The 23644-nt window shown below is 40.4% G+C and overlaps 1 protein-coding gene across 4 annotated transcripts in view; it reads right to left on the bottom strand.

Moving 5' to 3' along the window:
* sorcs1 (sortilin-related VPS10 domain containing receptor 1) overlaps window positions 1-23644 on the bottom strand; it is a 174476-nt gene that overhangs the window by 55521 nt on the left and 95311 nt on the right. For all 4 annotated transcript variants that reach the window (XM_068726874.1, XM_068726871.1, XM_068726873.1 and 1 more), the window contains exon 3: window positions 15054-15153. In XM_068726874.1, the coding sequence (XP_068582975.1) occupies window positions 15054-15153 (100 nt within the window). The remainder of the gene's footprint in view (window positions 1-15053; window positions 15154-23644) is intronic.

The following is a 23644-nucleotide window of genomic DNA, read 5'->3' as shown; positions in this document are numbered from 1 at the left end:
TTTACTACCAAAAGTATTAAAATAGCCCTTACAGTTGCAACGCTACACTCATTATCGTATGGGTGTGCTATTTTCGAGCTGAGGGCCTAAAAATCGGTCTAGGGTCCAAAAGGTTAATAATGTTATATTAATGAACCCAAAACAGAATTGTAACCTGACAGATTTGGGCAAACAGAATAACCTTTGGTTAAAAAAAGTTATCTAAGAACTTCATAGAAATACAGTGGTCTTGGGAACTTGCCATAAAACTTTAGTAAGCACTGGATAAGTAAAGGATCAACATTTGAACACTCATAGAAGGAGAATAACATTTCACTCAGTGGAAGAGTAGACTGTGTGTGTGAGTGTGTGCATGTTTGTGCGTGAGAGACTGTAAATCATGAGGCCAAAAGGTTGAAAATGACAAAGGTTAATGAAGCGTATATGTGCCAGCTGGAGGACATTTAGGATATGTGTAAGGAATACTTGAATTCATTCTGCCGACGCAGTACCGTAAATACTCCAAGATAGAATATTAATGAAATTAGCTTCATACTTTCCATTTCACACAGTCCCCCAGTAATTGGATTATGACTCATCGCTATAAATCTATAACTAGTTTCCCACCCTGCAATAAATAGATTTTTTTGTTGTTGTCAGATAGTGTTCAGATTGGAAAAGTGTTCAAAAAGTGGAACAATAAAAAGAGCCTGAGATTTAATCTCTTTGGGGTGAGTCAATTTTCTAGCTTTGCCATGACACCAACTTGAACGATTAAATACAAGTAAATAAACTGGTTTCAACCAATTCCTGTTTATTTTGATTTCTGAGAACAAAAACAACTCGCAAACAATGAACGATCCACCTGAGTTTCCAGTTTTGAACTTACAGAGCTTAAGATTGACAGAGCTAGCAGAAACCCAGGAGCTATCTCACTAGCTCGTAATTGAAGCCAATTTTACATAAGTAATCAGGGACAATGAGAGTGTCAGTTCCCATTTATCCCATACACTAATGTTTGTCAGTGACTCTATGTTTCAGAACTCCTGTTGAAGCATTCAAGTATATTCCCTTTTTACTGAAAGCCCTTTTGCCTGTCTTTTTGTCGCCACTATGAATGTCCTGTGACTCTCAGGAAAAGGATCACTTTGAAAAAACACTTCTTTACAACACATCTCATTTATTGATTATATGTGTGTGATGAAGCACAATATATGTACTATAACAATAATAGGATTCTATTAGTTATTTTGTTTGAATACTCCCCAAAGCTACAGAAGCAATTGTGGACTTTATCACATCCATATCAGTAGGGACTGCAGGGAAAGGAAACGTGCACTTAAACCAGAGATACTGAAGCCAAAGGGCAGTCAAAGGGGAGCAGGTCTAGCCAGGAGAGGCTAAAGTATTCACAATAGGTTGATAAATGTCAGTAGTAAACATGTGCTGGACCGGCTAAAGGTCTCAACATCTCCTGCCGTCAATGCAAACTCCTTGGCAAAAAAAGTAACAAGGCTAGAACCCAGAGAAAACTTATAGAATCTATTCACCCACAAAATTTCATTGAGGTGCTCAAAACAAAGGTTATGATATTGTACCCCTATTTACATTAGCACAGATGGAGCCCTTCACTAGACTCTATGGGTAATACTCTCCTCCAATCACAAGCACGTGCACATAAGCAAAGCTGGACAATCAGGATGTGCCTACCCAAATACATACAGACCCCACAGTATATAAGGCAGCTTACAATGCTGTCTGCCATCCACCCTCTTCAGCCAATGGCCCCCTTGGTAGAGGGCTGTGCTTATAGAACTAGGGTTGAAATATTGTGACCTACAACTCACACAGGAACAGCGGGTGGAGTCTGCCCTGCCGTGACTTAACATAGACTCAACCACACTGATCCTGACCGATTAGAAGTTTGTTGCCAGAGGTCATCCATTTCTTTATAATGTAGACCTCCACAGAATGGCCTAACCCTGCAGTGGTCAAAAGACACCTTGCACACAACAGTACCCACTTAATCAAGCAGCACGCTGTACATATGTCCTCGACCCTCATTCCACCAAACAGGGCCGCCAACTCTGCTATGCTGTACGTAGCGTGTGAGCGGAGCACAGTGAGAGAGTTTCATCCCACCTGCCTATAGGCTTGGGAGACGCAGTCACAAAGCCATCCAGCCAGGCTTTCCTTGAATAGGGCTTTCTCAGCCACACCATCCCTGAAGCCCACAAGCAGCAATTCAGTGTGACTGATGAGGGCCATGTGTTCAACATAATATGCCAAAGCATGAACTGGGCAAAGCAAATTGCCTCCATGTCCCTCACATGGGGTGGAAGACAAAAAGGATCCAGCTGTATAACCCTCGGCATGAAAGAACTCCTTAAGTTCTTGGGAACAAAGGAGGGATTTGGTCTGAGGGTAGCCCCTCTACGGTCACCATGAAGCAGCAAGCTATTGTGGTGCACCGACAGGTCGCTCCAAAGGCTCAAAAGGACCCTTAAACGAGGCCTTGATTACCAATGGCAGTTCCCACTGTGGGGACGAGACACAGAACACTTGGCATTGCCTCTGACCCCATGGAAGAACCACTTCATGGGAGGGTAGCCAATGACTGGTCTGTTGCCAAAACTCTGATGTCTGAAAGAAATGGGTGCTACATTCACTGTAACAGTGGTATGACACAGCCCTATAACCACCAAACACTGTAAAAAGAAGAGAAAAACCCAGATGCACAGGACAGTGTTTCTAGACAGTTTTCTTCGCACCAGGGTTGGAACCCGGACCACTTTGCCTTGTAACAGGCAGTGGTGGATTCTGCTCTTGCTACCTGGATGGTCTGCACAACCTGTACAGAGAGTCCAAACCTCTTCAGTTTGTCCATCTCAGGAGCCAAGCCTGGAGACGATGGCCTAGAGTCGGTGATGCGCTTAACGCCTATATAGATGTTTAATGGGTCTGAACTCTCTCATCTTCTTGGGAACCAGAAAGTGCGTTAAGTAAAACCCTCTCTGTCTGTTGTGAGTGGGTTTTCTGTAAAAGGTTCTGGATTTCTGCTGAGAAGTAATCCATCTCCTTCTGGGAGGATAGATTCACCTCCTTGACACCCATAAACGGGGGAGGGACACTGCAGAACTAAAGAAAATAACACAGTCTCTCGGTCCCGTCCACCCATTCTGTTAACGTGCAGGTGTTAGAAGACCAGCGACCAGCTGTGGAGCAGCACTTAAAACAATGTGATATCCTGTCTCGGCCCTCTCCCCGTCAGGCCGTCCATGAACAGAAGGCTGGGCCAACAAGGAAAGTGCAGAGTCTGTGATGAGGTATGTGAACGCATCACAAATGGCTTGTCTGAATATGCAGCTACAAACATTATGTCACTGTGTATTTAATCTCTCTGGTTTCCGTGTGGAGATGGATAACGGAGGAACAGACACGTGTATACTCCCCCTCCCAGGGTTAAGCTGGAATGAGGTGTATTATCCCGATGGAGAAGTAACACAAACAAAATCCCACTGTTAACCCAGGGAGCTATTTGTACAGGCTGTTCATAGAAACAGATTAATGGCAATCGTAGCATAACAACACCAGCCACCCAGTTGAAAGTCCTGTGTTTGTTTGAGTATTCACCTCCCCTTCCACCCGCCATAAGAAGTCTTTCTCATTTCTTATAACTTGATCTAATATTTGTATTTTCACATTTATGCGTTGCATTGCACATTGCAGTCAGTACAGACTGCATGGTGTAGAAATACACGCAAACAAAAAAAATGGCGTTGTATTTAATGTTAATACCACATTCTTTTATCATGTGAAACCAAAGTAAAAACTAAGTAATGTTTGATTTCTATCTACAAACATGCAAAGCGAACAGGCTAATAAACCTGGTCTGTTGCTCCGTTTCAGTACTTTGGACTGCACCGCACCTACACACACACACACAATAGCATTGTGCATTACACTGAAACACCAGCTATGCGATCGTCACATATATCTCGCCCCCGCCCCCGAGATGTTGTTGTTTGCACTATTTTTTCTACAGACACATAACTTAAACAGAGGGGGATCAATGAGCAATAATCTACATTTTTAGTTGGGAACACCCTAACAATAAAAATGCTGCTATCAGATATAAGGGGAGGCTGGCAGTATCACTAATGAGTTAACTGTACCCCTCAAGTACCAGACGGGCCTGTGTGTCCATGTGAAACCATGTTAACTTAATAAAAGGTCTCCATCGACAGCACCTAGCAAATCACATCACTCTTGCTGCTTCTACCATAAATATTCATGACACACACCGGCTATGTGCTACATGGCTCTAAGTGGAGGACACAGAAAATAAAAAGAGTTGATGCACATATTCATAATCATTACTTCTCTTTTCCCCACTGCCTCGTTCACTACATCGACCAGGTGCTTTTCAAACTGTTTGATCAGTCTCATTAAACGCAACTCCTGTCTCTTGATCGGAGCATTTACGCTCAGCCTAATTGAACACTGCCTGACATTTTAGCTCGCCTAGACTCCTGCCAGACCTGACAAACAGTAACATGTCATGTTTCTGCCTCTGGTATAATTGGGTTTCCGTCTCAGCTACAGCGAGCTAGCTGCCCCTTATGGCAGTACATAGGTTGGAAGGCGTGCCAGCTGTGTATAAAAACACAGAGCTACACCGTCATTACTTGTGAATGAACAGAGACAAGACAAACAAGATGCGTTTAGATAATTAACCAGCAGCATTCCCTCTTTAGAAATGTTGATCCGTGTTGAGCTACTGCAATAATAAATTCTTCACAGTGATCACTCATAAATAACATAACACCATATTTAATTTTGTGCATGCCTTTATTATGAACACTTTATGTTGGCATGAGTACATGCTTTTGAAGGGGGATTCAGGTCCCTTATCCTGGCAGTGTCAGGCGCATTGAATTGCTTTTACTCTCATGCTGAAAAGTGGACAATGTCCCGTAAAGGCAAGTAAAAGATTATTGATGGAATCCACTGCTCACCTAGGTTTACCCATCCCATCTTCGTTACAACTCTTGTTCTCTCTCTCTCTCTTCCATCTCTGTGTCTCACACTCTGTCAACCTGTCTCCGTCTGCCTCTGATTCTCTGTCCATCTGTATTTGTGTCTCTCATCTTGTCTCCCCTCCTCTGTCGCTGTGTCTTCTCCCGGGGTCCAGGGCGCTTGCCTCTCTGCTCGTCGCAGCCATTTGGAGATTGTGCCTCAGGGCTGACAGATGTTGCGTCCCCCTCTCAGCGCCACCAAACCCCCCCCCCCCAACCACCACCACAAACAAAACCATCATCCGTTAGCCTGTCCTTGATTGCGTTAGCAGCGCTGCGTGCATAGCATGTTCCAGCCAGCAAAGCATGGCTGATTCCCTGTGATTCATTTGGCATGCATTGTGTCCTTAAAAAGCTGGCGGACAGAGAGACACTGCACCTCCCTTTCCCCTGCTTCGTTTCCTTCCGCGTTGTGCAGTTAAAGGATGTGTTGATAGAATGTTGTTCCTGCACCAGGTGGTATTGCTACATCTGGAGTGACGTAATGACTCTTTACTTGTTTAATTAAGAGGTGAAGTGTGTCTTTGTCCATATATATACTGTATATATAGTTTATAATAATTCATCATATTTTCATTATATTATATTGTGCGAGTCAAATCTGAATCTGCAATGTAAACAGTCACTCCGTCAGGTAAAGGTAGTACTACAATGTTTAGTATAGATTATACACTGTATATAAGTATAAATTCACAGTCAGTAGTATACGGTTGAGTTGCATATCTTTTAAGTGCTTTGGGACCATGTAAGTTATTTCAGGGTACAATGAGTTAGTAGAGTAATAGTAACGTGATTAAATTATTTTTTTTCTTCTAAACATTATAATACATTTATAGCTGTTAGGGGCCATAAGCCCAGGTTGCAGTAAAGTTGGCCCCTGGTATTATTCCCGTAAACCAATTTTTTTTTCATGGTTGGATTAAGTAATTTGAGGGTCACAGGCAAACGTTGTCGTGCTAACTGGGAATATTGGTATTTGCAGTGGTAGAAAAAATATTCAAAACGTTTTTGCTGACGTTAAATTATAAACTAGTGATAGTAAAGCTGAAAATACCACAAAGTAATAGTCCTGCATTCTAATCTTTATTTCAAGTGAAGAGTGAAATAGAGGCATTACCAGCACAATGTACTAAAATGTACTTAGCGTCTGTTTAAGGTGGAGTTTCATTTTTATATTTCTCTGTCAGGTAAATGTAATACTACAATGTTTTCCTGTAGAAGTACACAGTAACGGACTTCAGCCCATTCTGAACTGACATGGCATTTCAATTTTCAGCACACTAACAGGTATGTGTCTGTAACTCTGGTTACATAAACCTGTCAAAATGTTTTTGACTGCCTGTTTAAATATTTAATTGTAATACTGTGCAAACATTAAAAATATGTCATAGCACCAAAGTTACTTTTGTATTCTCTGTGACCAATGTTTCAAGACATTTTAACACATTAGAATTTTTCTAGCACTCAAATTCTTTCAATTTGGTGTTTGACATATTTGTTTGAGGCTCGATTCAATTTACTAGATGGTCAAAAAGTTTATTTAATAGGCTTTTTCACAGCAGGCAGTTTTTCTTGTCATAATGGAAAAAAAGCAGTCTTGGTGGCTTTTAATGTGAAGTAGCCACAGGAAACACAAGGTAATTGTCACTGCAGTTAAGATCAAAAAGTGTCTACAAAACAAGACATGTCAGACATTTTTAACATTTATTCAACAGTGAATCTGTAAATGTCTGATTTTACACATAATTGCTTTGTTTCCCCCAATAAATCATGATATATAGTCAATTAGGTATTAATGGACAATTAATAATACTGTTAATTTAAAAAAAAAATAACGTATGTGTTTCAATCTCCTTATTGTGCGTGAATAAATCCCCATGTAGACTAAGTTGCACCGTCCAAATTTGTGGGACCATAATAATTTCTCTGCTGTGACTGAGTGTCCATCTTTCCGCTTCGTTTCAGTCCTACGGACAGCGGCGCACCCACAAACACACACCTCTTACACAACAAACAGCACTGCCTCCTCATGGCGCCTGGCCTGGAGAAAATGGATGGAACACTTCCTATTATAGAATACATTCTTATGCCAAGTCAAGAAGACAAATAGTTTATATCGATGTCTCAGCTCTTTTGTCTGGTGTGGAAAGAATGGAAGCCAATCTCGCAAATGACAATATGGATCAATGAGCAAAAAAAAGAAAAGAAAACATGATTCAACGATCAGCCAACTATAGGATAGACTTCACCAATCTAACCTAATGGAAAATGTCCAAGCAAAGGCAAATATTGTAAACCTGTCAAATCCATTTAAAAAAGCTTGAGAGATATTTTGGTTATACTGAATATATATGAAGCCTAACCTTCCGTACAGTGACGCTCACCGCTACTGCAGAGAAAGGCCTCAATGTAATATAATATTGAGTTTATGTATGAAATTCCTCAAAGTATTTGCATCATACGTCTTTGGACACCCTCTTTTTTCTAATAGATTCTGTTTGTCTTTCTGGTAGACTTCTTTGTCTCTGACATTTTGTGGACAGTTCGGGGATATGAAATATTAAAGTTCACTTTTAAGTCAGAGCTTGTATCCAGAAGTGAGACAATAAACAAGAGTCTTTGAAGCTCGACAGTGGGAGAGGCCCCATCTGAGGTGAATTCATATTCCACCCACCTGCCCGTCGTTGCCGTTTGAGCCACACAAGGTCGTAATTGTTTTTGAACGCCATGCAGGCAAACACATGCAGGCACATACAGACGAGAAGGCAGACACACACAAATACAATTGAGGCCTTTGCCGGGAAAACATTTAAGGCCGGCAATTGCTGTTTTAGTCAATACGTTCTTGAGAAAAAAGCAGTTCTGTATTCCTAAAAGAGAGCTCACAGACAGTGTAAAGTAGCAGAGACTGAATCCATCTGTCACTCATATGCTTCCTCTGGAAAATTCCTCTTTGTTTTCAAACCATTAGAGGCATTACCCATTTGTAGGAGACTGTCAGTTGTTGTTTTTTTAACCAGCACTCACCATCCCCAGCCATTTACTGTAATAATGTGCTCTCACACAAAATCTCAAGCTAAAACCCTGAATCATTTTCCCTAATGTGTACTCGAGATGCGTTTTCTCATGTACGGGCTCAGTGTGAAGCCACAGTATGAAAATTGATGTAATTGCTGTGCTGTCAGACTGTTTTCTCTATGGGTGACCCCTGGGCCATTGCTCTACTTTTTTTGCTTTGTCACTTTTTTTCCTCCCCTCTCCACTTTTCCATGCTCACTTGCCCTTTGTCAGTTTATTTGTGGTCTCTTCCCCCTCTTGTATCTCCTACTCACTCTCTCTCGTTCGCTCCTTATGCCCCCCCTCCCTCAGTTCTCCAGTGCTTTACACCCTCTATACCCTGCAGCCACAGAGGCCTGATTTACTTCCACTACTGAGTGAAGAGAGGGGCTTTTGTCTGCCACTAGCAGCAGTCACATGGCGCCATGCCGGGGGTGACAACGAGAGTGACAAACCTGCAGTCCCTGCTACCCTCCCTCACCAACATGCAAGCTGTGTGCTCGGAATGAACTGCATGTGGGTGGAAGAACAGAGATTGTGCGTGTGTGTGTTTGTGTGTGTGTGTATTTGAGAGTGAGAAACTTTTATCCATGTTTGTTTTCAAATCTGTTTCTCTGAATTATGTTACCTTGTGTCCGATTTTAGCCACACTAGGATGGCAATCTCCTTCCATCAGTCGGACTCACGCTTCGAACCAGGGTGAAATATCTCAACATTTGTTAGGTGGATTGCCATTGGATTTGCAGCCCACAATCATTGTCCACACAAGATAAACGCTTAGGCTAGGGGTTCCCAAATGTTCCCATGACAAGGCTGCCCAAATAGCATATATGGACGGTCTACTAACAAACATAAAAATAATTTCTCTGGTGATCTCCTGTTCATATACCACAACAGTTTAAAATGTTCACGTCCAGCCCTTTGTTTAGTGACTAAATACCTCGAAAACTAGTTCCTGTCAGCCTCACCTCTACTTCGATATTAATGCTAATGTAGCATGTTAAAATGCTAACAGCATGCTGTATACTAATGGAAATGATAAATGGACTGTACGTCTATAGCGCATGTCTAGTCCTCCGACCACTCAAAGTGCTTTAACACTACATAATTCACCCATTCATACACTGATGGCAGGTGCTACCATGGAAGGTGCCACCTGCCCATCAGGACTATCTAACATTCATGGGTTAAGTGTCTTGGCATGGACTGGAGGAGCTGGGGATCAAACCACGAGCTTCTGATTGAAGGCAGACTAAACATAAACATTAGCAATTGTTAACACGTTAACATACCATCTGTAAACATGTTAACATGCAAACCTGTCAGCATGCTAAGCTTAACACTAAAATCTTAGCATGCTTACTGTGACCTTGTTTATAGAATGTGGTAGATTACTAGTATGCAAATACGGCAAGCATTACATGCCAAGCATCAAGCATGATAGTTGTTAATGAAGCATTGATGGGATGAATCAAGAGATGGGGAAAGATAACCATGTTTAAGATCTGCAAGCGTTCATGTGATTGCTGAGTTGGTTGTGTGAAGAAATACTTTGCATTGACATTTAACACCATTTGGGTTTAATTACATTAAACAATGGGCTTTTCTTGTTTCTTTGGCTTTCATGAAGGGGTTGGCAATATGAAGAAATATTTATGTCACAGTATTTTGGGGATTTTTTACAGTGATGGTGTAATATCATGGTGTTACAAAATTTAAAAGGAATAGTCCTCACATAACATGATTCCACCGATATCCATATGTAAGGGAACATATCTTAAGAAAGAACAAATGTATTTGTTTATTATATGGGGTCCAAATAAGAATGAAAATGAAGTATAGACCCATAATGTAAATTAAATGGCATTCATTTAGCGTTTGTAACATAGCCATTTTTTCACACATTTACTCTTGTTTTATTATTTATGTTTTCGCCACAGCCAAAGTGGGAATTACATAATACTTTAAAGAGATTACATCTCTGAAGGAACCAAAAGCTGACATAACCTTTCACATCTTAACCCACACAATAGTTTGAAAATATGCAGTGGAGACGCTGTTGGACCAGTACTGTGCAAAAGACACATGAGCCATGAGCTGGGCGCGGCTCATCTAGAGATGACACCGGTGACGGTGATGAAAGCGATACACCGCCCCTCCCCTACTTTCAGGCATTTCTTCTTCTGCATTATTAAATGGGAACAAAGCCCATTTTCAAAATTCATATATGTGATTCCTCTGGTCTAAGACAATCTTAAAATACTTCATCAACTGCTCCATAGACAATGAACTGGAAGAGATGTTCTAGATGTCACTGAGAGCACCAGGGGAATGTTCTGAGTGTGTGGCAACATGTTCAGTTCTACAACTAACACTAGAATAGAATACAGCTCATTTGGGTATAAAAAAGAACAACCAGTCCATTAAAACTAAAAGTTCTAACAACAAAAAACAAGGAGATTGTCTTCTGTCTCTAGTTGAGTGAAGCGTTTAGAGATTGACTTACTTGTGAGTCTGAGATGTCCTAAAATGAACATCGTTCAGAGGATGAACACCTTTGATTGAGGTAACAGCCTCTCCTCTACTGCCTCTGTCAAGCCACTAGGGTTAGGGATGAATAGTATTTTATCGATACTTCTTTTATCGGTTCAGTTCTTTATCGATACTCTTATTGGTTCTTTTTCATGACTAAATAGTTCCTTCTTTTTTTTAAAAAGGACCAGGATTTGAATTTATTCCTATTTTAATATAACAAAATGTTAGAGAGCTGCTAGAGTAGCCACAGCAATGTTTACAACATACATCAACATATGACCCTATACCTATACTATAAATGGTAGAGGGAGGAGGGCTGGGTTAAACAGTAAGACTACAGACAGACAAGTTAGCGTGCTGTACTGTAAACACAGCCGTGGTGAACGAGACTGTGGACAGAGCAAATTAAAAAAGGTTTCACTTTTGTTTACATGTTCATGTTTCATAAACAGCTGTATTAAAAAAGTATTGTGTTTTTACTCACTGATATTTTATCATATGTTATTGTAACAGTAGAGAGCGTAGTTAGTGTCGTAGTAATTGATCTCTTCACCTGGTTCACTTCACTGTCTCCACCATGGCCTCTCTGCTTGCTGACTTAACTTTGTGTGTGTGTGCGTGTGTGTGTGTGTGTACTGTTAGTTGGAGGAACTCAACCCTACACCGAGAGCAGATGAGTTTCTGCAGTGTGATAATAAATTACACAAACACATTAAAAAGTACAGATAAAAGAATAGATAATGTTGAGGTTGTCAATACCGCAGTCTTTAACAAATAGGTCCCTAAACGTCACCATCACATTATTAATCAGACTTGTGGTAAGAACCTGACAATAGCAAAGTTATTGTTTTATTTTTCATCCATACACCATTTTTTTTGACATGCATGTAATTATGATAGCCTCATGGGGCCGCTGGTGTAGCTGTAGACTTTTAGTCTTGTTTATATTTTTACAAATGTCAAGCTTTGGCAACATGGGGATACTCTGCATGTGAGGGAGAAATAAGACCCAGAGAGCGTGTGTGAACATGTGTAAGGCATAGATAATTGGAATTTGCTTGTGTGACTGTTCACTTAAATTACAGATCTGTTAGAGATTTAAATATTCATGTGGTGTCTTAATCAAGTTTAATTATTACCTTTTTGTTGATTTGGCACACTGATTAACAAGAAAATGATGACAGATTAAAATGACAAAGATGTTTGGACCCATTACCCCCTTATATAAACCCAAAATGGACATGGATAAAAGACAAAAAAAAACACAAATGCCCAAAAAACCTAATGGCCCAGGGCTGTAATGAAACCAGTAAATGGATCCAAATGGACCTGAGCGCAGAATTTTCTTTTAACACTCATAATTTATGAATGTGCTGCCTCTAATTTCTTTTAGCCTGCATAAGTACCTTGCCTCTGTCACCTCATCCAACTTAAAACCAGCTGAGAAATGATTAAAAACTTACTGACTTTCAATCATTACATTCATCCATCCAGGTTCGATTCACCATTAGGAAGGAGTCCTCTTTACGGACAGGCAATTTTATTTTTTCTGTGGCGATAATTTAGAACATGCAAAGGCATGTATAGAAAGGCATATTGTGAAATTCAGTTGGGTTGGCTAAGGCTGCATTCAGGCACTCTTTAGCCATCCATGAAAAACTGCAGCCCCCTTATTCATTCGAGTGGGGCCACAAAGATCCGTTACTCCAACTGGACTTCCTTGATCATATTTCATTGTCTCACCTGCAACCTAAGCAGTTGTTGGTCTGCAAAAAAAACAACAACCCCGTGGCCTGCATGGCTTCCTCTTGTCCAAATTGCAATACTCTTAAGTCACAGGCACAAATTCCAACATGACTTAGCATTTCAGTTAATAACATTCTGATTTCCAAACTAAATATGCAGCTTGTACAATCACTCTTGATTCCTCTCAGGTCATGTGAGATCCAATCTAAATGTTGCAGGCAAACTTGGTTGCAATAGAAGTTGCTGGGCCAACCCATCATTAAGGTCGCTTGTTACAGTGAACTCATTCTTTCCGACACCAAAACTCGTGACCATGTTTGGAACGGATCACTGCTGATGCCACACTCATGTTGACTTAATGCTTTATTTACCCTCTTTCACGACCAAGACCAGAAGATACTTGAACTCCTTCACTTGGGACACCAACTCACTCACTGGGCTCAGCGTTGGTGATAAGGTGCCATGCCGTTGTTCTGACTGCTCATTAGAAGTGGGAAACCCTGTTCCAAAAACAAACGGCCATTGCTGCGAAGGCCAATTGCTTCAAAAATAAACACTCCCTATGCAAAGAATAGAATGACAGCCAAGGCATGACATGCACTATACTCCATCTGATTGGTTTACCTTGATATTCTCAACCTAACCCTGACTAATCATGCCTCGTACCTAAACCTTACCCCAACCCAACCAACAAAGGCAACGAGTATTAAGAGGCAGAGGGCGGGTCAGGCCTAGGCCAGTAGAGAAAAAAAAGTTGTAAAGGTCAGATGATGTTCTTCATAACAATAAACCATGTCCTCCTGTTTGTTGCACAGAAAGGCTTTTGGTCCAATGGGACAATTTTCAGAGTATTGGGGCTTGGAAATAATGTGTCCCAGTCCCCGGAAGTAGGGTCAGGATACCAGAGAACTTCTACTTAATAAAGGAAATATGTGAATATAACTGAATCACATGTTAATATGAAAGGAAAGTAAAGGAAAGAAAAATACACCCTGGATGTGTCACACAGATAAAAGTCATTAAGATACAGAATCTGGCATATGATAATATATATATATATATATATATATATATATATATATATATATATATATATATATATATATATATATATATAAAATAATCTGTATCTATAAAAATAATAAGCATATGTAGATGGCTTTGTTTAAGTACAAAAGGTTTGGTAAGGCATTTTCTCTTTTATTGCAAAATGCATATTTGTATGTTTATTTCTCAACAGTATTCATTGTTTTTGCACTTTTTAAACAACTTTTGCTTGGACTAACTGGCTATGTTAGCCTTATGCACAATCTGCATATGAATTTGTTCAATTTGTATTTTATAGTATCCATATTAATAATTATTCTTGCACTGTTTGTACTTTTTAATTACTTTTTAATCCCCCTTACATTTGCTTGGCCTCTATTAGCATATACTCTTTTATCTCTGTATCTATCACTTCACTGATGTGTTTCTATTGTTATGTTTCTCCTCTTTATTGCCACGCGTATCGTCGTCGGCTCGATTCCTAAATTCTAAACCCTCCCCCGATAACAACATAAGGACATTCCAGCCTCCCTCTGTAGCCTCTATGTTCAGGCTCCATTCACTTACTCTGTCTCATCAGCTGGCTCCTCACCTTTAACCGACCGCAGGGATGTCCCAATCACTGACAGACCACCTAACTGGATCAGGAAGGGCAGCCGGGATTCTGATCTGAGGTGCCGCTGCGTTTCATCTTCAATATTTGACAATAATTAACTCTCAGAAAATGACCGCTTCGGATTAGAGCGGTGTAAGGGGAGAAAGGTGAAACTATTGAGGGAACCGAGCGGGATGGTTCTAACCATGAATTGACCCAAACTAAGGAAAAAGAATGGCTGCAAATATGAACCCATCTCTGTCTGTTCCCCATTTCGTCTTGCTTATAATTGATGTAGTTCTGGGAGAAAAAGAGGGACTATAGCCAAGTTATTCATTTTAGAAATTGGAGAGTTTTTCTTTTTGCTCCCAGCTAACTGTCCAGGTGGATTAATAAATGAAGTGCTGCTTAATCAGGCAGCAGCCTCCGGGTCAGAAAAGTGAAGCCAATGCTGAAGTGACTTAAACTGGCATTCTTTCGGATGTCTGATTGTACAGAAGTCTATAAGATAATGACCCTGCTTCTCACTTGATTTATTACCTCAACAAACATTGTAATTGAGTCAGGAACACTTTACTCAAAGAAAACTTTCATTTCTATTTGCAGTAAAATATATTTGGTGGTATAGCTTTGTTCCGCAAGCATGCGCTTATGTAAAAAGCCTAAGGCAGGAAAAGCAGCATCAAAGACCCCCAGAGGGTACAGAACAGAGCCGGCCTAAATGACAACATAATAACGTTAAGTCAGACACAGCATGAGGAGGAGGAGCTGGGGTGCAGACGGATTGCAATAGCGGCTTGCAGAGGAAGCAGCAAGGGTAGTTAGGCTAAAGCAGCTTAAGGTTCCTGTATGATAATTTGCCAAGAGAAGGAAATCAACTGATCCATGAACCACGTCCAGTTCTTATTTCCAGTGTTTGTGTTCAATGCATCTCACTGACATTGCCGTAAGTGACAGAGGAATGCACACAATTAATTCATCTATCAAATGCAAAGATAATAAAAGTAGAACAATACCTTTCTCTTGTTGTTGGGACTCACGTACAAATAACTGAGTATTGTCTTCGATCCTACTTTGTCATTCAACTTCTGGTACGTTGCTCCATAGTCAGTTGACCTGAAATTTAATCAGAAAGGTTGGATGAACACTTGATGAATTACTTGTTGCAATTAAAAGTCACCCTTGAGAATTCAGTGGGAGAGGGGAAAGAGCACTGACGTAATTAAGTCCCTTTTGTGCTCAACACAGCAACATGGATCCCAAAAGGAGAACAGCAGGCACATCATTATGGTCACTGTGTGGTGACTTCAGCTGCTGTGTTTGTGATGCACAAAAACAACACATCCCTGAAACCTTTCCTCCAGATGTCCATTATCAGAGTGATTCACTACAACTTAAATGATTTGATTTACTAATAGCAATGCAATCACACAAATTAAACTAAAATAGAATTTTTAAACTTAAACCTAGAAATTGAATAATTCCAGAATAATACATGACATAAAACATCATCAGTTGCAACTCTTTTTTGGCTGTTCCCATAAGGGATCGCCATTCCATCTAGTTGGTAAACCAGACCTCAACTGATCCGGTATGGAAATCTGATTTTATGATCCACATCCTTTGATTTTACATAGGATTATGCTAGATGCCCTTCCTGATGCAGCTCAAAAGGGCTGAGCGTAGGCAAACCACAATATGTAATGGTCTGAAGGACAGACAGAGGATGGACCCAAGGAGCAGAAACCTGTGATTTTCATGATTTTCAAGAAATGTTCAAAACAAAACCTACATGACAGGTGGGTCCAAAAGTGAGTAACTGAAATCCAAAAAACAGAAATGGTCAAAATGACAAACAAAACAGAATCAGGTAAAAGGGACAACTGCACGAGGGGTACAAACAGAAAAGTAGCAGATGAACCGACCACCAACAGACAAAAGACAGGACTATAAATGCACAATAAACTAATCAGACAACAAGACACAGGTGGGCAGATAGGAGGGCAGGCTGAAAGCTAATAGGGGGAAGAAACACAAGGGGTACATCCCAAGTCTCTTAATTGCATTCCTGTTTCCCTCACTTGCGTCCTTGTGAGGAGAGAGGAAACAAGGAAATATGTTTTAAGAGACATGAGACGTCCTTTCCTCTGAACCGTCACATGATAGTACTTAATAATAGTAACTAATAATAGTAAAAACTAATAAAGACACGGTAATCATCACTGTAGAGGTGTTTTCTCTCTGTAGTCTGTTACCTCTTTAACAAACTGTTCTGTGTCCTGTTTATAAGCGCAGGACCAATTACTACGGCAGAACGTGTTTGTTTTATTTATGACTTATTTGCGTATGTACATTTTGAAATTGTGATTGTGACGTCATTATTAAATAACCCAGAATATGATTATGGTTTCTCTTAAATGATATAACTCATCAAACCCGACACTCAGGAATGATCAGCCTCACGTGACTGAATGAAATGATGATAAATTATCTAAAAAGCTCTCTCTGACTTTAACTGTATTCATAATAAAAGTTGAGAGACATATCAGATCATGAAAAGACAAATCTTTTGTTGTTCAGTCTACAATGAACATATATTTAAACCAGATGGTGAATCAGAAAACTAATCAAATTGAGTCTAATCTGCAATCTGTCGTCACTGTTTACATGTTGAAAAACATCTGATCAGTCCGATCGGCTGCAGCGTCCAATCACATAACAGATGAACAATGAGGGAGCGTGTCGGCCACTCAAACACTTCCTGGAAGGCTGTTCTCGTGCGCCCTCGCTCATGGCTCCTCGGAGATCCCTCCTCGATCCTCGCTCCTCTGAGCTAAATAGGAGCTTTGGGACGGCCGTCAATATGGCAGCGCAGAACAACTTCAAGCGAGGAGCGAGGAAATGACAATTAAGAGACTTGGGATGTACCCAAGGTAACAGAGTGAGGCTGACGAGACAAATCTAACACAGGTGATCCACAGAAAAAAGTAGGGAAAACCACAAAGACAGGAAGTCAAACAAACAGGACTGGGAACTTCAAAATAAAATAGGAAACAAACTAAACCAAAACACATATGACACAATAATCCAAAGCATTTGACAATGAAAGCGATTGCCCCACCCTTATGTCCCAGTAATACAAAGCATGGCCCATGAAGAAGTGTTCCCAGTTTGGTATGGAATAACTTGACTAGTTTGACCTTAATCTCTACAAACAGATATTTGTATATGCAATGGGAAAAGATTTTGGGATCAGAAGTTTGTAGACAGAGTAAGTCAAGGCAAGTTTATTTGTATGGCACATTTCAACAACAAGACAATTCAAAGTGCTTCAGATAAAACCATTAAAAGCATCAAAACACAAGGCAAAAAAAGGAGATTTAAAAACAATTAAGAAACATTAAAAACAGTCATTCAAACACTAAAAAGCAGTGTAAGAAATAAAATACTGTAGTAAAATGCAGAAATGCAGGAAATTGATTAATATCCTTGAATCTGGTTCAAGGCAGCAGCAAACAGAAAAGTCTTCAATCTTAAGGAGCTGAGGGTCTCAGCAGACCTGCAGCTTTCTGGGACTTTGTTCCAGATATGTGGAGCAGAAAAACTGAACGCTGCTTCTCCATGTTTAGTTCTGACTCTGGGAACAGAAAGTAGACCGGTCCCAGATGAACTAAGGGGTCGGATGGTTCATAAGGTAGCAACAGATCAGAGATGTATTTTGGCCCTAAACCATTCAGTGCTTTATAAACCAACAGCAGCATTTTAAAGTCAATTCTTTGTTGGACAGGAAGCCAGTGCAAAGACCTCAGAACTGGAGTGATGTGATCCACTTTCTTGGTCTTAGTGAGGACTCGAGCTGCAGCTTTCTGATTGACTTTTTACAGAGACCTGTAAAAACATAGTTACAGTAGTTGAGTCTACTGAAGATAAATGCACGCAAGTTTTTCCATGTATTGACCAATCAGGTGTGAGCAGGCTTTTGTTGCATGTAGGAACAGTCTGTGTGGAGAGTAAAAGAGGAAGAATACATTGGCTATTGCTGACGATGACTTCGCTTTTTTTTGGCTAAAAATTATTGTAACTTGTAACTTGCAACTTGTGAAACCATCCAGTCGTAGACATCCTCTATTAACTCCAACTCTCTTCTTGCATCTCAAGTTGCTAATGGGAATTTGAACAACTCACACACGAAAGTGGAAGTCTTGGCCTGGATATTTGCTGGCTACACCGCAATCCTCGAAATATTGGACACTGCCCCCAGAAGCTAAATTGTCATCAGACCGATAGACGATGGGTTCAGAGATTGGTCTGACCTCAACCCACTTCAAAATTATTGCTCTTGTGGTTGAATAGTAGGGTATCCCTTTAGACAGGTTACAAAATCTGGCTGAAAGGCTTCCAAGTGGCCAATGAGGGTTGGTATAGTAGCATATTAATACCCATTGTTTGACTGTTCATCAATAACATAAAGTGTAATATTCAGGTATCTGCCGTATCATATCAAATTGTAATAAAATTAAGCGGCAACCTCCGGTGCTGAAATATAAAGCCAAAAACTGGAGTTCCTTTAATGGCCACTTGAGGCTGGCTCCAAAAGAGAGTCAATCTCCATAGACCTCTATGTTAAAATTAACAACTTTTACAGCCAAAATAAACTGTTTGGTGGGAGTGTGCTCACCTGTGTGTGTGCGCACGTGTCTGTGTGTGTATGTGCACATATTTAGTTTGTTTAATAAAAGTATAAGGTATATACCTGTTCTATAGGAAAGGGAAACTTAAATTACTTCTGTTGTGATCTGGCGCTATATAGAAAATAAAATTAAACCAAATTAACTAGACCTTCAAGGGGGGGCAGAGGGTGCCGTTGGGGGGTTGGGGCTCCCCCTAATATAATGGGAGGGGAAACACTGTGTTTACAACCCAGAGAAAGAAAGGTTTTGGTCTCTAGCTTATATCCCCGTTACTGATAACTGTACGGAGGGGGAATTTTTATTTAACTTACCCGTTTTATAACATATTAAGGCTTAAAGTTAGGCATAATCATAAGGTGTTGCCTCTTTGATTGACAGGTGGGTGTTGTCTCATAGCACTATCTGCCAGCTGTTTGCTCTGCTGCTTCACACGCTGCCACAGCCCCACCTACGATCCAGCTCTTTGCCCATTTTTAGAGTTAGGCGGTGTCGTCACCGCCGAGGTGGTGACAGCTGGAGACACCGACTTTGAGCTTCAAAACAGCTCTTCAGAAACTATGGACTACATCACAGATCATCCATATTTTTACAGTCTATAAATAAATATAGATAACATTTACATAATCATTAACACGTTTTACGTAGAATTATGTAAAGATACAATAATAATACAAAACAATACCAAAGATGCTGGAAAGACAAAAACCTTGAGGACGTTTACAATATCTAACCTGACAGAATAAAACTGACCAGTTTGATACACAGCTTTGTAGTCTGGAGCTGACTGTCCAATAATTTAATGGTGGAACATTGTGCATGATTTTTTTTCAATGGAGAGGCTACAGATACAATACACATAACTGTCGTGCTGCCTTCAGATTGTCACTTTAATAAGCGGTTGAGTCTTAGAAGCAGCTGTGGATGACAGATACTGCTAACAATCACTCATTAATCTGCATAAACAAAATGGTTAGAAAAATACCATCTTTTTTTAAGTTTTATGTGGGTGTAAATTCATGCAGTATACAAGTTGTTCTGTCTTTAAACTGATTCAGAAGATATGTTTCTAAATTTAGGTCACAGGAAACTGTGTTCTAGCTCTACTAAATTATTACTTGAGAAGAGTTCCAGTATCTAATTCAATCCATAAACACAAATTAATTTCAATCTTGGATGTATAGATTATTGCTTGTGAAAATAGATAGTAATAATAAATAAAACACTTTAAGAAGGTGTGATGGGATTAGGATAAAACTGAGAATACTCTCTTTGCCACATGCTTCTTCTATCCCAATAAGTAAACTATGACTATAAACCAAGACCAGCTTTGAATGAAATATTCAAATGTTGGTCAAAACGCTAATGCAAAATTTGTGTTTGGTTGAAATTCATCATTTCAGTCTCCGAAAGTTTGAACAACTTATCTGAGCTGTCACGTCTAATTTGTTTTGAGTGGACTGAGGCTCAATCAGCTCAACAAGCTATTCTAATTTCACATGAAGATAGAGAAAAAGGCCATAGCATGCACATCTTAAAAATGCAGCAAAGACACCGCAGAATGCCTTGTGTAACTTGAAATGAAGCAATCACTCACATTGACTGATGTTTTTTTCTCTCCACCTTCTTTCAGAGTAACTGTTAAATCCACACTAACGTCCTTGTTTGAAGGGTTCTGAAGGAGTTTACTGAGAGCTTCACGCTTGAAGTTTACTGCCATGAAAATACGGAAATATTCATGGCACACTAGCAATTTTGTCTCATTTACCTTTGAGATTTAGCCCAAGTAGTTTATTTCAGTCATCTTCTGTAACATATCACATTGGAATACAAAAAATTGTATAATTTGCCTAATTTAAGTAGAATTACGTAAAAATACATGTTTTGCTAAAGAGGTTGGAAAGAAAATGATGCATTAACCTGTTTCCCCCCATAACCTGGTGTTCTATTTATTACGGACTAGTTCCATACATACTCTGCTGGATCAGTCCACTATGACGTCATCAGGTTATCGATCAGCTCCTCAGAAGCCCCTGTCACAGAATCACTTGATTTAGGGGCTAATGACTTATTTTTAGTGTCACAGCAACTTTCAACATGAACCAATAAAACAGCCGAACCCCAGCAGATGAAACCCCCCGGGATGATGGTAGTTACATTTAATGGAAAATGACAGTTTCTCAAGGACGGTGATTCTGAGTGAAACTTCTCCGCCTTGCTACTGGCTTTTGAAAGGCTATTCAGTGGTTACGTGTGAGTGTAAAAAGCTGCTCTGAGTGACCGCACTGCTGTGACTTCATCTGTTGTGCGGATGTTGGCTTCACAGGGGCCGTAGGTGAGCCAATGCGGTTCACTGTCCACATGTTGAATTAAACAAGGAAGGAGTAACTGAAACATTGTACGAGGACACAATAAGGATATCAGTCCTATTACAGTGATATGGCTCACTGAGGAAAATTCTGGATATGCTAGGAGGACGATCAAAAGCCTAATACTCCTTTCTACTTTCTCTGAGATAGATAAAAATTATGTCTATGGCCACTAACAGGCTTATTAGATACAGTTTCAATTATAATTGCCAGGGTCTACTATACATTGATAGGCAGCTACGATACAGCTTTTACATTTTCCGTGAGGGATTCATCATGGTTTGGGGGATTAGAGCTGCATGCATCTCGGGATAGTTAACATGAGGTCACTCTATGGAGTGCAGAAAACCACAACAGCACTGCTTGAGACAGAAATGAAGGTGGAATTCAAATGTGGGTGTGGTCCGAGCAAGGGTGCAGGAAGTAGGGGGGTGTAAAGTGGGGAAGCCCCCCCACACACACACTCCTGGCCTGAATTGGCATAGTGGCTGGTATGATCCAAGATGTTTTCTAGTTTCTTCTTTTTCTTTTGCGTAGAGTCATGTTTTCTCATCAAGATGGCAATTTTAAATCGGTGTGCATTTTAATGTATTTTCATTCATTGTATGTAACTTAACCACTTAGTTTACCTACAATTTACTTTAGTCTGAACATACCTTTGGAAATCTGCTACCCAACCTAAAACTTTGTAAGAGCCTGTTAGGTTTGGACTGTTTTGTTGCATAAAGCTTTGGGCGATGGCTGGGTCTTGTTGATTCCAAATGTTTTGCATTGGCCTAGTAAGCTAACGGTCGGTTAAAGATGAAGGAAAGCACATATATAGCCATAGTTCTTTAGTCAAGTTTGGTTCTCAAAATTGGCAGTGTAAATTGGGATCAGCTGGGTCAGTTCATAGGACGCTTACACAAGCCATTAAACTATGTTTTAATTAAACTCGGATGAAGTTCAACCCCCGATGCGGTTTGTTTGGGCAGTTGTGAACACAATAATCATACTCTGCTGTTGACCAAAACAAACTGTTTTCAAGCAAACCCTATAATGTGGTTTGACAGCAATGAGAACATAATCTGACCAAATTGCAGGAAGCGTGCGCACAGTAGACCAGTGCAGAGCCACTCCTTAGTACATATCCCTCAGCAAATATTTTTTATTTGGTCTGTTCTGCACTGAAACCGAACAAGACTAATAGAAAACCATCCATCCATTGTCTTCTGCTTATCCGGGATCGGGTCGCAGTGGCAACAGGCCAAGCAGGCTGACCCAGACTTCCCTCTCCCCCGCAACATTTTCCAACTCATTCTGGGGGATCCCGAGGCGTTCTCAGGCCAGCTGGGAGATATAATCCCTCCAGCATGTTCTGGGTCTTCCCTGGGGTCTCCTACCAGTTGGGCGTGCCCGGAAAACCTCCAGTGGGAGGCGCCCAGGAGGCATTCTGATTAGATGCCCGAACAACCTCAGTTGACTCCTTTCAACGCGAAGGACTAGTGTTTCAACTCCAAGTTCTCATGCTGCTATTTGGGACCACAACAGGCAGAGATACCTAGTGTACCTTTAAACTCCCCTTGAGGAGTGCTGGATTTCTGGCAGACCAATTGGTTATCTTACTTGCAATTATCGGTTGCGTTGCTGCACTGTCTATCTTCATGGCTGTAAATTACTTACTAGTGTTCTGTACTGTCATTATCCTCTTTGCTCTCTCAAAATGTATATCATCTGTTCTCTCATCTGTCTTTCTGTCAATCTGCCTGCTTTTTCTGTTGCACCTTTAATCATCCATCCATCACTAGAAGCTCCTTTTTCTCAAGGCATCAGATTTATAATAACTTCAATGAAATAGCAGTAGCAGATGCACCATTACAAGGGTAATGTAGGACCTTCATTAGAGATCTCTTGTGTCTGTATGAGGTAAGTGCTGTCATATAATGCTACGTACATTTGATGGCATTTTTGGTGGGAGATGATGGGGCAACAGCTACTTTGCACAGATGCAAAACCAGAAAATGTTTTACAATTTGACATGTACTATTTCACATTTTTCACACAATTTACCACAGGCGATAATCCAATTGGGCACATACCTGTTCTCTTCAACTTGTTAAACGGCTCAATTCCCCGTTTGTATGCATTGTTTTGCTGAGCAAGCCCAATTTTACCGCGTTGTCCTGTTGCTTTGATGTTGCTGAGATTGTGAAAGCATGTTCATGACCAGGTACAATCCCTTCTGAATAACACACACGAGTAGCAAAAAGCATCCTCTCTGACAAGCTTGCAGTTTGCCATTTTTTTCTGGAAAAATAATCTTTGTTAAATTGCACATTTGTTACCGAGGGCAAGATTAAAATATTGATCCTACTCTTCTGTGTTTGAGCTGCGTGACCTAGGTCAGCATATATTTTGGCAGCAGCGTGAAACGGTGTCATTCCTATGTTCCCCGATGTAAATGGCACATAATTGGAACATAACAAAGGGTCCTATGTTGCCCCAACTCATTCTTATTCCCAACTCGTCACATATGGATGCTTGGTAAGGAACCCTTGGTGTCACCTTAGC

The sequence above is a fragment of the Cebidichthys violaceus genome, unplaced genomic scaffold (genome assembly GCF_023349555.1).
Source record: "Cebidichthys violaceus isolate CVI_PGR_0920_01 unplaced genomic scaffold, fCebVio1.0.p SCAF_4, whole genome shotgun sequence".
Classification (NCBI taxonomy): Eukaryota; Metazoa; Chordata; class Actinopteri; order Perciformes; family Stichaeidae; genus Cebidichthys; species Cebidichthys violaceus.
Note: the sequence above shows the minus strand (reverse complement) of the source record. Positions and strands in the feature narration are given on the sequence as shown.